Genomic DNA, 18,403 nt, shown 5'->3' with positions numbered 1-18,403 from the left:
AGGTATGGAAGTGCTTAGGGAAACAAGGTATTGAATGACTTATAAAATTATTTAACATGATATTGAAAATGATAAAAATGTCTGATCAATGGAGGATAAGTACTTTAGTTCCCTTATATAAGAATAAAGGAGACATACAAAATTGTGCAAACTATAGGGGTATTAAACTAATGAGTCATTCTATGAAACTTTGGGAAAAAGTAATAGAAAAAAGATTAAGGAAAGAGACCACAGTGACAGAAAATCAATTTGGGTTCATGCTTGGAAGGTCGACAATAGAAGCTATACATCTTATTAGATAATTAATTGAAAAATATCGAGAGCAAAAACAAGATCTACACATGGTATTCATTGACTTAGAAAAAGCTTATGATAGAGCCCCAAGAGAAATTATATGGAGAATTTTAAAAATGAGAGGTGTTAGCGTAACATATATTGAACTAATTAAGTATATGTATGAGGATGTAACGACCAGAGTAAAAACTTTAGGCGGAGTAACTGAAGTATTTCCAATAAAGATAGAGTTACATCAAGGATCAGCTCTAAGTCCCTATCTTTTTACACTAATTATGGACGAACTCACTGTGCACATTTAAGACACAGTATCGTGGTGCATGTTGTTTGCAGATGATATTATTTTGGTAGATGAAATACGTGAAGGAGTAAATTCTAAGCTAGAATTTTGGAGGGAAACACTAGAAGGGAAAGGTTTTAAACTTAGTAGATTAAAGACAGAATATATGGAATTTAAATTTAGCAATATTAGAAGTAATAAAGCAATTGTTAAGATAAGAGAGGACGAGTTGCCTGGAACCGAGATATTTAAATATTTAGGATCATTTTTACAAAATGATGGAGGGATTGAGAAAGACGTCTTACATAGAATATAAGCAGGATGGGTGAAATGAAGGGAAGTGTCGAGTGTTTTATGTGACCGTAAAGTACCTTTTAAACTTAAAGATAAGTTCTATAAAACCGCAGTTAGATCTGCTATGTTATATGGAGCTGAATGTTGGGCTATGACTCGAGCACATGAGCAGAAGATGAGAGTTGAAAGATGAGAGTTGCAGAGATGAGGATGTTAATGTGGATGTGTGGACATACGAAGATGGACAAAATAAGAAATGAGAGCATTAGAGAGAAAGTCGGAGTTGCATCTATTGAGGAAAAACTTAGAAACACACGTTTAAGATGGTACGGACATGTACTTAGACGACTAATAAATGCTCCAGTTAGGCGATGTGAAAGTATGATAAATATGTATATCAAACGAGAAAGAGGGAGACCAAAAAAGACTTGGTTAGTAACAATAAAACAAGATAAAATTTATTTAAATATAGATGATGATATAATAGGAGATAGAGCTCAATGACGTAAAAGGATTTATAAAGCCAACCCCCTAGTAGAAAAAAGCTTGGTTGTTGTTATTGTTGTATAGTCCTCATGTGAGATATCTTTGTGGCAATGTTGCGTCTATTCCTCCATACAAGTATCATACAATATGAGTTTAGTTATGAAAATATTTATAAAATACAAAATCAGAAGAAAACAAACTGTGTCATAAGTATTTTATAGAAGAACAATTTACTTTTTGTGAATAATTATTGATAATATATCAGATTATGTGTTTCATTATACATCCATTGACTCTATAAACAAGGATGAAAGCTTTTGTCCCAACTTCGATGGAGAAATGAAATTAAATGAAATATAAACAAATTCCTAGATGACAAATTTAGATTGTTCATAAGTTGGAGGGGCAAGACATAATTCACAAGTTTCTTTCCATGAAAAACAAAACAAAAAACAAAACAACATAAAATTACATACGAAAAGAATCTTGTGAAGTAGAAAATCTCCAACGTCAAATCCAACCAAGGAGCAGAGGTCCTCCATGGTGCTTCTACAAGGCACATATTGATGACTAAGAACCGAAAGCCAACTTTTACTAGAACAAAATATCCGAATCCATGTAGTCTTTACTTCGCCTTCATCCTTCTTTGTGCATCTCGACCATAAGGTGCATGTGACTTCGGCTTCTTACAACCATTTCTTCCAGTTCAAGGAGCTCTTTTCGTTCGATAAAAATCTTGGGAGATTGACTAAGGAGTTCACCCTGGAAACACCTTCTAGGGCAGACCACTCTTCCTCCTCTCTTGTGGATATGCATTCGGCAAGGCTCCTGGTAGATGGGGACCTTTCTGGCATACTCTCCACTTGTTCGGCAATTGGGACTGCCTCATTTGCATAAGATGGTTCTGAGACAGGAGTTGGAGCATCCACAGAGGTTAAATCTTGCATTTCTTGCTTGCCTTCAATTTGCTTTTCGTCGACACTCGACACTGTTGTCTCTAATCGCTCGGTGTGCACCTTCTCAGGGTTACATGCCTGAAGTGGATCGTGTGACGATATGCTTTCCAGGAATAGACAGACCACAGCACAGTCATCGACTTTAGATGTAGGATACTTAAGTCGCCAAGCACGTACCGCACAGTCAACAATGGCCCTAGCAGCAGCGCTGCGAGAGTGTGCAGATGCAACAATGTCTACGACTTCCTTGTTGGAAAGGACATCCCACACCTGCATAACAAAAAAAAAGGAAATCTTTTACTCAAGCAAAGATGGTAAGTATCAAGTATCTTTATTAATGTAAACAAACCAGAAACGATTCAAGATTCTTCTAGCTTATATCATAGTCAGGTATATAAAAAATATCATCAAAAGAAAAAGGGATTGTCATAACGAAATCAGTGACTAGGGATAAGTTTCACAAACTAAAGAATCAAATGATAGGAAAGATAAACCAAAATTTGCCCATGTGCGCGTGAACCTAAAAAGACTTAAATATATTGGATAATGTTTCAGTGAAAACTTTCTACTTTCAGGCACATACTAAAGTTGAACCCATTGATTGCCACCTCATCTAAAGGGAATTGGTCACAAGCCAAGTGAATAAAACAGATTTCTCAGTGGAGTCTACCTATTGAGCTACCTTTTCCGAGAATGATGATGTCAATAAACACACAATGTTACTCATAACGAGAATGACTAATAAGGCTGTTTGCAGAGGCACCATAACAGCACAAGTAGATTAATGCTTTCATAATTTAAATGACTAATAAACTGGGCGGGCATATTGAGTTCTTATTGCATTAGTGTAGGCAATGGAAATTACCCCATCAGTGGCAAGAACAATAAACTCATCTTTCTCAGTTAGTCGGTGATATGAAATTTCTGGAACTGATATTAGACCATAATCTTTGAGACAAAAATCTCCGAAAGCTCTGGCCATAGCCAAACCAGGAGAGTCATTGTTTGGCAACCATACTCGAGCAACTTCTGGTTCATCCTGCAGTGCAAAAACTCTCCCTTTACATTGCTGGATTCTGGCAGCTTCCCCTGTTGACACGATATGTAAGTTTAGTACTACAAGGAAAATCTACTATTTCAGGAAGAGTAACAAAATCCATCAACAATGAGAATCGGGATTACTTAGCAATGTGAGTAAGTAGAGACAAAAATGCATCATATTGGCCATAAACAAAGGTTGATACTAGGTACCCTACTTCATCGTGAAAACAATAGTAGAAACTAAACAATATTTTCTATAGTAAATATGAAAAAAAAGGAAAAAAAAAATACATTACTTGGAAGATTGGGCTTTAGATCAACAGTTAACTGCACAGCTAACAAGTTATTGTCCTTATCTCGTGTTCCCATTACAGCTCTTGAGTCGCCAATGTTTCCCATAACGAGATCATGTCCCTGGCGTGTAACATAGAGTATTATGAATTTAATGGCGACCAATCTCTAAAGGAAAGACCTCAAGTCTTTTAGCAATTACTTTAAGACAGCCACATCAACTTGAAATGAAGTAGATGAATCTTGCATGTTGAAGTAGATGAAGCAATAATATTTTTAAATTATGAGAAACATCTAAGCATTGGCAGGATAATAAATCAATAATTATTTGAAGATAGAGAAAATAAATTCGAATTTATTACCTGCTTTACTATAGTGACAGCCGTGGTCCCACTGCAGAAGCAATCAATTAGGGGATTAAACTTCAGCTCTTTGTCCATCAACTTGAAAGATTTGAGAAAAGACTGCTTCAATGGGAGATACATCTCTGGCAATTTTTCATTCTCCTCAACATCTAAAGAATCACGCCCGTCATCATCGATAATGGATGAGGTTTCTTCAGAGTTCATACTGCCAGAAATGCTACCATTTAGATCAGGGCTCTCGTGACCGGTAAGACTAGCTCTCCACCTAGTGGACAACTTAAGAGGAAGAGAATCTCTGACTTTCTTAGAAACCATATGACCATATGGCCCATGGCCATCAAAAACCCCACAGAAGATAGTGTCTTTTGACGAAGCAAAATTCTACAGTGGCACATTTATTGCACATAAGTCAGCAAAATGTTCGATACATACTTAATCGATATTACAATTCATAATTTTTTTTCCCAAAATATAAGTAAATTTAATTATTTGGATAATTGAAGTGGATGAACTTTACACAAAACACAAGTTTTACTGATTCTCTCAAGTATTCTAGCCATAGGTAAACTAGAACATCCAAACTAAAATACTCATAAACACCAAGTCACCTGCACAGACAGGATAGCAAACAGAGATGTTTCGATTTTGGAATCCATTACTCATATAAACTTAGTATAAGAGTAGTATGAAGGATTAAGTCCACATGGGTGGTCTTAATCCGATCAAATTCACATTGATGGACTTAATCTCCATAAGATGGGCTTACACTTAATTAACACATACACACAATTAATTGCCATTAAAGATAGTAAACCCCAATTAAGTTATCTGAGTTTAGATATTGGATGTGGATTCAATGTGTAGATCCATTAACCTAGTTCATTAACATTAATGAGCAGTTAATGATGATTGAACTTTAAGGTGGATGGTCCCTACATGATGGGTTTGGAATATAAGGGAAGAAACTTCCCAATTAGGGTATCTTCTTGACTCTTGAGAGCTTCTTCTTCCTTGGACTCTTCCCCATTGAGACCAAGATAAGGTTGCCGCCCAATCTTGCAGAAGATCATTCTGCACTTACATGAACTCCAACAACAAGTATGATCAATGGCTAATGCGATGAATTTAGGTCAACCTTCGTTTGTCGTTGATTTTGGTTTTCAGTTTTGTCTTAGAAGCTTGATGATAGCTAGATCTTGTTGATGATGCATGATTGATTAAGTTCCATGTATCTATTATTGCTTTCGCAGTATTGATGGCGGTTATAGTGATCAATAAGAGTATACACTTTTGAGTGCTTCCAGCAACATTTCCATGCACAAATCAAGTTGCAATATTGCCTTTTGTTTATTTTGCATAGTAAAAACTCATTCGGAAAAGGAAGAGATTTGCCTTTCACTTAGAAAGGTACAAAGAAAAGGAATTGGGAGAACTGAAATAAATTACCGAGAGACACAAGATACAAAGAAGAAACATGACGAGGAATCATAAAAGCATCACGATGAAAGATATTATCGGTCAATTGAACAAACATCAACCAATAACTTGCCAAAATATAAGAGGAATCAGAAATTATAATTTTCTACACGATCTCACAGATTTATTACGAAATATCATGTCAACTCGGTTGAATAAACGGTCAATAGAGAATCACAAGAATCAGCCATAAAGGGACCGAATCTGGCAAGTTGAGGGGAAAATAATTTTTAAGGCAACACAAACGCACACAACTGAAGTTTTATTCGGAATCAGATCAAAAACAATTACCGGGAATTTCGGGATTTATCAGAGTAAAAATATTCAAAAAAAAAATCATAAAAGCAGAAGTCCTAGCACAAACTCATCAAAAAGTGTTTTTTAAGAGAAAGTGAAAATAATTTTGAGAAACATCTTTAATCGAACAAACTAAGCACGAGACACGAGTTCCAGAACAGGTACCTCCCACACGATCATAGCGTCCTGATTGGTGCCTTTCTTTCCCTGCTGCGTGTACAGGCAAGCCGCCTCGCTGAAGCCATTCGAGAACATCCGACCGGGCACGCTTTGGAGCTCGTCCTCCTGAGTCAGTCCCGCACCGCCCGCTTCCCCGTCGCGGAGGGCAGCGCCAGCCCTCTTATGCCTCTCCTTCCTTGCTTTATTCCTTCCGCTCCAAGAGGCGGCGCCGCCGCTGTGGTTCCCCTTTAGGGTTCCGTCAGAGGCCGGCGACGGCCGGGTGGACGAGAGACAGGAGCCCATCAAGCAGCCTGTAGAGAGAGCGAGAGCGAGAGCGAGAGAGAGATTGGCGTGGAAGGTGTTTGTGTAAATGTTTAAGTGGGGCTGCCGTTGTGGTTGGGGCATTAATTACATTGAAATCCAGGGCCCTTTTTGTTGATATTAGTATTTTCTGCCTTAATCTAATCAATCAGTTACCCATAAATTGACTAAGAAATTTTTATTTTGCTCCCCATCCTTTTTTTTAATGCCCTAAAGATATTTCACCCTCATAGTTCATGTTTATTATTAATTTGCATCTTATAAATTTAATATTTTTTAAAAATATTTGTAGAGTCGCCCACTCTTATTTTTTTAAGCTTACACGAGAACAAATTGTTTCATATGCTAACAATGGGTGGAGAGTATTTCTACAATAACTCAAAACTAGAAGTGATGAAATGACAATTGAAAATAATTTTTTTTAAAAAAAATAGCAAACTCTAGGAGTCAAAATGAATTCTTTTATTCAATAAATTAGGTAAATTTTCCAAAAGGCACTCCAAAAGATAAGATTTGTTTTCTCTTTTGCATCATTGTTGAATATTTTGACCTTGATTCCTTCTTCCTCCCAAGTAAATTACACTTATTAACTCTTTCCCATGAGTAATGGTAATAAAAGGATTCACCATTGAAATCTTAAATAGAATGAATATTTTAAAAATCAGATTTTTATCGACTTGATTAATCCTAAAGATTCCATCTAATAAATCTAAAAGTATAAATGTCTTGTCTCTTCGCCTAGTAGCTAACGTCCATGATATTTCAACAGTAACATTCATGACTACTTTATGAAGATAGAAAGGTGGGTCAAAGAGCATTAAACAAAAAGGCTTCCATCATCTTCTCAGCCATGGTCCATGTCCATCCCACACTGTTTTGGCTTTAATTTATGTGAAGAATTGACAGAAAGAATTAATCTAATACAATTTGTCTGAGGGATTTCTAGATTATTTTAGTTTAAAAATAGTCTCTGAGTTTTTATTTTAACAAAACTTAATTAATTACTCATTAAAAATAAGACCTCATCAAGTTCACATTGAAATATAATCTACACATGGAAAAGCATCCCAAATATGGCTTTTAAATTAGTTTCTGAATGAGTAAATACTGTCAAAGGGAGTGTCCGAATTAATATATGCTAAATTAGGAATATTTTATGATGAAAAATATGATAAAATATCTTTTTAATATTTTTTAATGAGGGTGTATAATAAAAAATAAGGAGTGCCCTTCTCATTTTTACTTTTAAAATTTTGCATGAGATGGATAGAGGAATCAAGCCGACCTCTATCAAATTAATTATAGTTTTAAAGTCTCGACCAACTAAATAATTGATTAAATTAATTAAGTCTGATGTCACATTTGAAGTCATCTTCTTGTGCTTATTATTTAGTTATTTATTTATTTATTTTTGTATTTTTGTTATAAAGGTGTCCCAACTCACAATAAAACCCAATTAGCTATTTTATTAAAATATATAAACACGTAGGTTTGGGCAATTACTTATTTGCTTGGCTTGAAATATCACTACTCTATTGAGTCCAAACAAGAAAAATAAAAGACAATGATAAATTATAAGAAAAAAAATAAAAATTTGAGGAGGTATGAGAAAGAAAGGTAAAAACTTTTTCCTCAACCAAAGTCATGTGGAAGTTCAAGCTTTTAAATAAGGGTGAGCCCTCTTGGCTTATAATTTATAGGATTGTGAGCCTTCTTAGGATCGATATCCAACTCAAGATGGAACGGTTGATTTGATTGAATTATAGAATCATGTGATCCTATTAAATTTAATTTAGTATTTAATATGATGATCAGATTGATTAATAGACTAAATCAATTAATATTTGATTAAAATTATTTTTAAATAAATTAAATCAAATTAATAATAATATTAATGACAATAATAAATTGATAATATATATATAATAATAAATATAATTTAAGTATAATTTTTAAAATTTAAAATAAATTTATATTTTTTAATGAATAATTTGATTAGGATTTGAAGAAACATATTTAAACTATCTCATTTACATTAGGCAATTAATTAAGACTTCAATTAAAAACCAACAATTTTTAATGCGGTTGTTATTCCCCTTGATCCGGTGGTAAGGACGGGGGACCCTCGTTGGCGAAAGGTCAACGACATGTGAAAGTCAAAGGTCAAGAGATTCAACCCTGAGACCCAACCGACCGGACTGTTCAGTCCGACCGGTCGGGAATCCCCCGATCCGAATGAAAGACAACCCGACTAGGGGTCGGGTTTTCGATGCTCAAGGTAAAAAGGTTTCAGGGCTGAGCGGGCTGTCAGTTCGGCCGGGGCACAAGGCAACAAAGACAGACAGGAGCAATCTCATCCGAGCATACGACCGGGAGTCCTCCCGGTCGGACCGATACCTACAACCGGGGCAGAAGTGATATGCCTGCCGAGCGGCCGAACCGCTCGGCCATGGAACAGACAAGAGGCGCAAGAGGACAAATGAGACAGGGGATAACATCATCCTTGAGACATCTGCCGCCGACAGGCAGCAGGGTTGGCGCGAGCCGTACACAGGATCATACGGTGGAAGCTTCCACCATCACATCCGGGATATGCTCGGACGATTGCGGAATGACATCAGGGGTACTTTTCTGACATGGGCTCGTTAAGGTATATTTGGGGAAGCATGCACACATCGAGAAGCGTGCCCGCGCCTCCCTGGGGTCCTATATAAGGACCCCAGACGTCGACGAAGGTATGCGCAATCCTCACTGTAGTCACAGTTACGCTGCCTCTCTCGTTTCTCGTTGCCTGACTTGAGCGTCGAAGGGCCGTCGTCAGGAAGCCCCTCCCGACTCGGCTTCTTTGCAAGTCCAACGGAGATATTCATCGCCGGCCAAAGACAGCGAAGCGTGCCACGTCCCCAGCGTCCGTCGACTCAGCGCTCGTACAGGATCAAATTGGCGCCGTTTGTGGGAGCACACCTGAATCTGAGCAGAGACGATGGAAGAAGCTGGACGCCAACTCATGGTGACGCTCTCCCTAGAAGAACTCGACGCACTCATCCAAGCGCGAGCAGCAAAAATCGTGGAGCAGCAGCAGAAAGCTCAGGCTGAGCGGGGCCTGAAGATCGTCGAGCAGCGACGTAAAATCTTAGAGTCAAACCGGCGACTATAAACCCTCTGGCCGGAAGACCGTCGAGCAGCGACGTTAAATCTTAGAGTCGAATCGGCGACTATAAACCCTCCGGCTGGAAGACCGTCGAGCAGCGACGTTAAATCTTAGAGTCGAACCGGCGACTATAAACCCTCTGGCCTGAAGACCGTCGAGCAGCGACGTTAAATCTTAGAGTCGAACCGGCAACTATAAACCCTCCGGCCGGAAGACCGTTGAGCAGCGATGTTAAATCTTAGAGTCGAATCGGCGACTATAAACCCTCCGGCTTGAAGACCGTCGAGCAGCGACGTTAAATCTTAGAGTCGAATCGGCGACTATAAACCTCCCGGAAGACCGAGCTCCGACGTTAAATCTAGAGTCGAACCGCGACTATAAACCCTCCGGCCTGAACACCGAGCAGCGGCGTTAAATCTTAGAGTCGAACCATGACTATAAACCCTCCGGGAAGACCGCGGCTGACGTTAAATCTTAGAGTCAAACGCGACTATAAACCCTCCGGCTTGAAGACCGTCGAGCAGCGACGTTAAATCTTAGAGTCGAACCGGCGACTATAAACCCTCCGGCCGGAAGACCGTCGAGTAGCGACGTTAAATCTTAGAGTCGAACCGGCGACTATAAACCCTCCGGCCTGAAGACCGTCGAGCAGCGACGTTAAATCTTAGAGTCGAACCGGCGACTATAAACCCTCCGGCCTGAAGACCGTCAAGCAGCGACGTTAAATCTTAGAGTCGAACCGGCGACTATAAACCCTCCGGCCGGAAGACCGTCGAGCAACGACGTTAAATCTTAGAGTCGAACCGGCGACTATAAACCCTCCGGCCTGAAGACCGTCGAGCAGCGACGTTAAATCTTAGAGTCGAACCGGCGACTATAAACCCTCCGGCCGGAAGACCGTCGAGCAGCGACGTTAAATCTTAGAGTCGAACCGGCGACTATAAACCCCCCGACTTGAAGACCGTCAAGCATCGAGTTAAATCTTAGAGTCGAACTCGCGATTATAAACCCTCCTACAAGACCGTCGAGCAGCGACGTTAAATCTTAGAGTCGAACCTGCGACTATAAACCCTCCGGCCTGAAGACCGTCGAGCAGCAACGTTAAATCTTAGAGTCAAACCGACGACTATAAACCCTCCGGCCTGAAGACCGTCGAGCAGCGACGTTAAATCTTAGAGTCTAACCGGCGACCATAAACTCTCCGGTCGGAAGACCGTCGAGCAACGACGTTAAATCTTAGAGTCAAACCGGTGACTATAAACCCTCCGGCCTGAAGACCGTCGAACAGCGACGTTAAATCTTAGAGTCGAACTGGTGACTATAAACCCTCCGGCTGGAAGACCGTCGAGCAGCGATGTTAAATCTTAGAGTCGAACCGACGACTATAAACCCTCCAGCCGGAAGATCGTCGAGCAGCGACGTTAAATCTTAGAGTTGAACCGGCGACTATAAACCCTCCGGCCGGAAGACCATCGAGCAGCGACATTAAATCTTAGAGTCGAACCAGCGACTATAAACCCTCCGGCCTGAAGATCGTCGAGCAGCGACGTTAAATCTTAGAGTTGAACCGGCGACTATAAAACCTCCGGCCTGAAGACCGTCGAGCAGCGACGTTAAATCTTAGAGTCGAACCAGCGACTATAAACCCTCCGGCCGGAAGACCGTCGAGCAGCGACGTTAAATCTTAGAGTCGAACCGGCGACTATAAACCCTCCAGCCTAAAGACCGTCGATCAGCAACGTTAAATCTTAGAGTCGAACCGGCGACTATAAACCCTCCGGCCTGAAGATTGTCGAGCAGCGACGTTAAATCTTAGAGTCGAACCGGTGACTATAAACCCTCCGGCCGGAAGACCGTCGAGTAGCGACGTTAAATCTTAGAGTCGAACCGGCGACTATAAACCCTCCGGCCTGAAGACCGTCGAGCATCGACGTTAAATCATAGAGTCGAACTGGCGACCAAAAATCCTCCAGCCGGAAGACCGTTGAGCAGTGACGTTAAATCTTAGAGTCGAACCGGCGACTATAAACCCTCCGGCCTGAAGACCGTCGAGTAGCGACGTTATATCTTAGAGTCGAACCGGCGACTATAAACCCTCCGGCCGGAAGACCGTCAAGCAGCGACGTTAAATCTTATAGTCGAACCGGCGACTATAAACCCTCCGGCCTGAAGAGCGTCGAGCAGCGACGTTAAATCTTAGAGTCGAACCGGCGACTATAAATCCTCCGGCCGGAAGACCGTCTCAGACCGGCGAGTATAAACGGCCTGGACAGGACAAGTCATGCAGGCTTCGGCTCGGTGGCAGACACCAGCAATCGACAAGCCTTGTTCTTAGGGGCAAGAAGAAAATAATAACGTACTTCCGTCCGGGTTGATCGGCGAGAAGATAATAAAAAGGTCGGCCTGTGAGCCGAGCGGCCGATTGGCCAAGTTATAAAAGGTACTTCGTGAACATCTAACGGGAATTCCATTTAAAGAGGTGGGTGTGTTCAGACGAGCGGCCCAGTTACAGAAAATAATTCGTGAAAAATTCCTTTTGAGAACGAGGAAGGCAGGGACAAGAGACGATTAACGAGAAGAAAAGGTGGGGGACGCGAACGGCGGTAGTTCGCACTCCGATCGGAAGACACAGGTATTAGCGATTTAACGAAAAAAGAGTAAGCTAACAAAAGGACGGCGTATCTTTATTAAATTCAGGCCATTAGAGCCGGTCGGAAGAATTACTGAAAATACTTCATTCAAGGTAGTCAAAAATATGCTTTGGGATGGTGGTGAGACGCGTCGCATGCTCCGTAGCAGGGATGACCACAGACTCGGGGAGCTGACCCTTGGACTTCAGATAGTCCGTCGTGGCGGTGATGGCCAACTCGAAGGCGATGACCAGACGGTCGCACACCTTCTCCACAAAGTCCGTCGAGCGGAGGTAGTTTTGCCTCAAGGCGGCAACGCGTCCCGGCTCTGCCTCTTGGTAGTCCTTGAAGGCGGCACGGGAGGCATCAAGAGCCTCCTGCAAATCCTTCAAATCATCCTTGAGTTTGGTCACCTCCTCTGAGCGGCCTTTTTGCTCTCCTTCTAACAGCTCGGCCATCTCATTCACACGCTGCTGCAAAGCTCGGGCTTCCACATTCTTTTTTTCCAGATCAGCGATGGCGGTGTTCTTCCGAGTGGTGGCGAGCTCAATCTTGTGGTCATAACTTTTGACCTGCTTGTTAAGCTGGTCCAACATGTACGCTTGGTCGGCCGTCTTCTTTCTCTCGGCCTCTAACAGATCCTTGGTTTTGGCGAGCTCCTTCTGTAGCTCGGCATAAGAAGGGCCTCGAGAAGAAGACGGGCCGCCCTGACTCTTCAGCCTCTTCAGCTCCTCCTCCACCATAGCCAAGCGGTTGGAGACAACAATCTCTTCCACCCATCGCTGATGTACACAGAAAGGTTAAAAGGCTGATCGGGAAAACTACATAAAGAAATAAACCTTACCCCTGTGGACTGCTGCATGTGGCTGTCAGCCAGCTTGTCGAGCAGTATCATGGCCACACGGGCCCGAGCATCCGCCCACATCTCAGCAAGGGGCCCCTTCATAGTGATCATGTGTTCGGGAGCCGTCGACCGATCGGACTCGACCATGAACGCCTCAGTAGGGAGGTGCAGAGTGACCCTAATAGTACGACGCCGGCCCGGAGTCGTCTGAGCGGACGCCAAAGGATCAGAGGCCGGGCTGGACAATGTGGACAAAATGCCCAAGCGGAGGACTCGGCGTGGTGCAGGAGGAAGGGAGCTAATCGGCACCGCTTCGATTGGCGCCACAGGCGCATCCAGTTGAGAGGGAGTCCGGTCGGAGGAGAGCGCCTCGACCGAAGGTGCCTTGCCGTATTGAGAGGCGGTGTCTATCCGCTCAGATGCTTGCACCGCAGAGGTTGCCGAACAGAGAGGCTTCTCAACTCGCCGTCTTTTCCTGTCGAGCGGGAGCTCGTCCTCCGGTTCGGAGTCTTCCTCCCGAACGGATGGTTCCTTGCTAGGAGTTGCACCGCCAGCCGCATCCATAGGCGAAGCCTGAGCGGCCGACTCCCCTGCCTGCGCTTCACTCTTATCCTCGTGAGAGCCGACCGGAGCAATGCCCAATTGCTCCATTTCCATGGCCACCGCCGCTTCGAGCGCGGCCGCTTTCTTCTTCAAGATTCTGAACAGCACGGACTCCATTACGATATTCGCTGCAAAGAAAAGAGAAGGAAATCAGTTAGAACTCAAGGCAAATGTACAAGTGAAGTTCTTACCAAAGCTGCTCGGGAGGGGGGTCCGGCTCGGACTCAAACTAAATATGTACATCATGTTGGAGGATCGGTGGCCGGCTTGAAGGGGGGTTGGATAGACGGTACCCCCAAATCGTTGCTTCCTATGATGTTAGCGCAGCGGAATACAAACAAACACAAATAGAAAGCTAAACACTAAATACAAGAATGGAAATGCAAACCGCTAACACGTTCGTTTACGTGGTTCGGAGATAACTTGCTCCTACTCCACGGCATGTCCGTAAGGTGGACGATCCTTCAATCCGTCGGTGGATTAGTCCCCGGCAAACTCCGGCTAGCTCAACCTCCTTGTGGGTGGAGAAACCTCACCACGACACTCACCAACAACACTTGGACACAAGGGAAACCTTGAGCACTTTTGTGACTACTAATTAGGCTTTAACCAAGTCTAATTTCGTCGCCTTGGCCGGCCATACCAAGCTCCTTCTTATAGAGCTGGGAACAAATCAGAACCTGATTTGCCCGTTACCAGTCGACTGGTCCTTGCACCAGTCGACTGATATAACCCTAGGAAATCTATGCATGATAAATTTAGAAATGGTAGATCAAAGGAGACCCAAGGCATTAATCCCAAGAAGGGGAGACATATGCCTAGAAAAGGTAGGTCTAGGAATGTCCAAGGTGGACATGTTGACTCTAGGGTTAGGAACCTAGAAAGGGAGAATCAAGCTTTGAAGGCAAAGTTTGATGGGTTAGAGAAATTCCTTAAGAGATTCACTATTGGATCTAAGGGATTAAGTATGGTGTTGGGTAGCCAAAAACCCAACAATGATAGATCGGGCTTGGGATACCGATCTAGTCCCTCCAAGGTCAAAAGGAGACCAAGTGCTAGGGTGGCACATGATAAGGGCAAGGGAGAGTCATCCAAGGCCAATAAAAAGAAATATGCTAGGGTTGCATATGATTATGGCAAGGATGATGTGTCCAAGGTCAAGAAGATAAGGAGATCTTCTAAGGGACATCATTGTGGTTTGGTCACAATAGATGAGTCACCTAGGGAGGTGACTAAGGTAAAGAGCTCTAGGGGGAGCTCCAAGTGTCAATTTGGGACTCATGGCCAATGGATCTCAGGTGGGTTCTACTTGGGGGTCTAGAGGAGCCATGGAGTGTGCCAAATGGTTTAGAGACGGACTTGAGTCTCAAACCTAGGGATTTGGCACACATGGATTATGTTTCATGCAAGGAAATATGACATTAAGGGTCATATTGCATGATAATTGGTTTTGGATGTATAGATGCCATATAAACCAATGCTAGGGATGCATTGTGGGTTGGTATGGGCAAATACATCAAAAGGAAGCCAAAACTAGGACTTTAGGTCAAGGTTCAATTGAACCATTTAGCTAGTTTTAGATTTTGTGGCAATCTTGGGATTGGTAATAGATACATTTTATAATGTATTTTTCCCAAGTAGACAAGGGTACAATAGACCTCTCCACAAAATTTGGGAATTTTTGGAGGTCTAGGGAATTTCTGGTGTATTTCTGAAGGTGGCCTGAAAAGGCTGATTTTTTCAGAAATAGGGTACCAGTCGACTGGTATAGATACCAGTCGACTGGTAACAATGTTTTTGAGCACAGAATGATTCTGTAAGCTCATTTTGACGAGGGCAGTCGACTGGTGCTGATACCAGTCGACTGGTAACAGTGTTTTTCGACCACAAAATGCTTCTGTAAGGTTCTGTCGAAGGGGGCAGTCGACTGGCACTTGGGGCAGTCGATTGATACCAGTCTGAAACTGTTTTCAGTATTGGTTTGTGACCATGTCAACTCACTTAGATGTATGGAATCCAAGGAGGATTAATACATGAGTTTAGGGTCAGTTTGGATGATAAGTTTTCAACAATTGGGATATTGTTGGAGAACTTTTTGGATGTTAGGCAAAGGGGGAGAATTAAGGTTTAGTTGGGAAAACCTTTAGTGCCTTTGCGTAGGGGGAGCCTTGGGATAGGTTCTTAAAAAGCCCTGTGATAAAATCCTAGCTCAATGGGGAGCGTAGGTGTAGGGGGAGCCTTGTGATAGGTTCCAATGCATGTTTGCATTTTGTTTCGGCGGTTGCCAAGTGTGTAGCCTTGGCAATGTAAGTCCATTCGGCGGTGTAAGTCCAAGTGTGTAGCCTTGGCATCGTAAGCCCATTGTATTAGCATGTTTATTTGCTATTTGTTTTCCCTAACTTAAACGTATTGCCAAACACCAAAAAGGGGGAGATTGTTGGAGCAATCCCAATGGTCCGCGGGACCATGTGTTTTGGTGTTTGGGCAAAGGGTTTAAGTTAGGTTTACCCTTGTTATTTGATATGTGTACTTGAGTTGTGCAGGACTGCAGGTGACGCATGTGACTCAGGTTGACGACTTCGGGTCCGGTGAAGGATGGAGCATCCGAGGGACCGTGGACAAGGCAGCAAGGACAATGGCCGAGGGAAGCGACTTCGAGGCATACGCGAAGGATGGCATTGGAGACAAGCCGCGGACTTGAATGCATCCGAGGGACGAGAGCCAAAGGAAGTAAGCTTGAAGGCAAGAGGTCAAGGCTGCAAAGAAGAGTCAAATGAGTCGTAAGGGTACGAGTGCATGAGAGATTGTACTCGGAGTAAAATCTTAGTTTTAGGGTTTTACTGTAGCGGCACTGTAGCAGTTACTGTAGCATACTGTAGCAGTTACTGTAGCGTACTGTATGGACCAGTCGACTGATGCACTGTAGCAGATAGCCGTTGAGAGAGCCGTTGGGCTGGCATCAGTCGACTGGTGCAAGGACCAGTCGACTAGTAACGGGCAAATCATGTTCTGATTTGTTCCAAGCTCTATAAGAAGGAGCTTGGTATGGCCGGCCAAGGCGACGAAATTAGACTTGGTTAAAGCCTAATTAGTAGTCACAAAAGTGCTCAAGGTTTCCCTTGTGTCCAAGTGTTGTTGGTGAGGTTTCTCCACCCACAAGGAGGTTGAGCTAGCCGGAGTTTGCCGGGGACTAATCCACCGACGGATTGAGGGATCGTCCACCTTACGGACACGCCGTGGAGTAGGAGCAAGTTATCTCCGAACCACGTAAACGAACATGTTAGCGGTTTGTATTTCCATTCTTGTATTTAGTGTTTAGATTTCTATTTGTGTTTGTTTGTATTCCGCTGCGCTAACATCATAGGAAGCAACGATTTGGGGGTGCCGTCTATCCAACCCCCCTTCAAGCCGGCCACCGATCCTCCAACACATCACTCCTTCAGGTAGGAGCTTGTTGATGTCGAGCTTCAGACCGGCTAGCAGATTCGTTGCTTGAAGATAGTCTGGTCGAGTCTTAAACTTCTTTAGCTCGGGAGAGGTAGGCGGTCCGACCAGCCATTTAGAGCGGAAAGGGAGCCGCCCGGGCATACGAAGAAAGAAGAAGTTTTTTTTCCAGTGTTTGTTGGAAGAGGCCAGTTTATCAAAAAAGACTAAGCCGGGCTGAGCCTGAAACAGATAAGTGTCTGGCTCAGACTGCATAGGATAGTAGAAATAATAGAAGACTTCCGGGCGGAGGGGGATGTTGTGTATCTTAAACAATACCACAACGCCGCACAGAAGACGAAAAGTGTTGGGAACCAACTGGGCGAGCGAAATGCCAAAGAAGTTACAAATTTCGACGATGAAGGGGTGGAGAGGAAACCGCAGACCGGCTGTAAACTGTTCGCGGAAAAAGCAGACAGTGCCACGTGGAGGGTCATGTGGCCGAGTGGAAGGAGAAGGTAAGATCAATTCAAAGTCAGAAGGGATGTCGAAAGTGTTAATCAGGCTCTCGGCATCGCGCCGATTGAACCGCGACTCCATGGTGGTATACCATGGGCCGAGAGCGGAGTCCACGAGCTGAGAGGAACTTGCCATCGTCGGAACAGTAATGGAGAAGGCGAAAATTGGGAGGAAATACAAAGGCTTGAAGACGATGAAGGGGACAACAACCAGAAGACAAGAACTTGACAAAAAACACAAGGGAAACAGAGAAGAAAGGTGGAAGAACCTTACAAAGAAGTTGAGGATCGAAGGAAGGAGGAGGGGAATTGTCGGAAAACGAAAAATCGGAGTCGCCGGAACGCTGAAGCACCGAAGAAGGCTGCGGGACACATGAAGGCAAAGGTGCGGCGGAGGAAGAAGGTGAAGGCTTTATAAGGTCGGGCTCGATCGCCCTTGACCGTCGGATGTAGGTCACAGGAACTGAGGCCCACATCGAGCCGTTCATTTCAAACCGTCGATGTCCCCTCGGACACATCGCTGAGCCGTACGATGACGCCAGCAGAGGCGCCACGTGGCACCATGCCACAGGGGCGCATTTAATGAGCGCCATTATGGCACGCAGCGCGCGTGCTCGGACTTAATGGAGAGGATTTACACGAATTCCGAGGAGATCCAAAGGACGTCAGCGTTGACCGTCGACACGGTAGCAAAGCCAGCGGCAGTAAGAGGTCGAGCGGCCGTGAGGAGGAACATTCCAGAAAGTGGCAGAGTGGTGTCACTCCGGCCGACCGGCAGTCCAGTCAGTCGGACTTACCGCCTCCTTAGACTAGACTTGAGGGGGAGGCATGTGATCCAGTGGTAAGGACGGGGGACCCTCTTTGGTGGAAGGTCAACGACACGTGGAGGTCAAAGGTCAAGAGATTCAACCCTGAGACCCGACTGACCGGACTGTTAGGCCGACCGGTCACCCGACCGATCGGAATGAGAGCCG

At 43.7% G+C, this 18,403-nt stretch overlaps 1 protein-coding gene across 1 annotated transcript; it reads right to left on the bottom strand.

Annotated features, from left to right (window-relative positions):
• Nucleotides 1–1,688: 1,688 nt before the first annotated feature.
• On the bottom strand, nucleotides 1,689–6,366 carry LOC122034253 (probable protein phosphatase 2C 66). The gene is made up of 5 exons (XM_042593420.1): nucleotides 5,946–6,366; nucleotides 4,005–4,388; nucleotides 3,648–3,765; nucleotides 3,176–3,399; nucleotides 1,689–2,580 (listed from the first exon to the last, which is right to left on the bottom strand). Exons 1-5 carry the CDS (start codon nucleotides 6,342–6,344, stop codon nucleotides 2,041–2,043), a joined length of 1,665 nt encoding a protein of 554 aa, XP_042449354.1. The 5' UTR covers nucleotides 6,345–6,366; the 3' UTR covers nucleotides 1,689–2,040.
• Between the last annotated feature and the right edge of the window lie 12,037 nt (nucleotides 6,367–18,403).

The sequence above is a fragment of the Zingiber officinale genome, chromosome 11B, assembly GCF_018446385.1.
Source record: "Zingiber officinale cultivar Zhangliang chromosome 11B, Zo_v1.1, whole genome shotgun sequence".
In the NCBI taxonomy this organism is placed as follows: Eukaryota; Viridiplantae; Streptophyta; class Magnoliopsida; order Zingiberales; family Zingiberaceae; genus Zingiber; species Zingiber officinale.
This window is presented reverse-complemented; position numbering and strand designations above follow the sequence as displayed.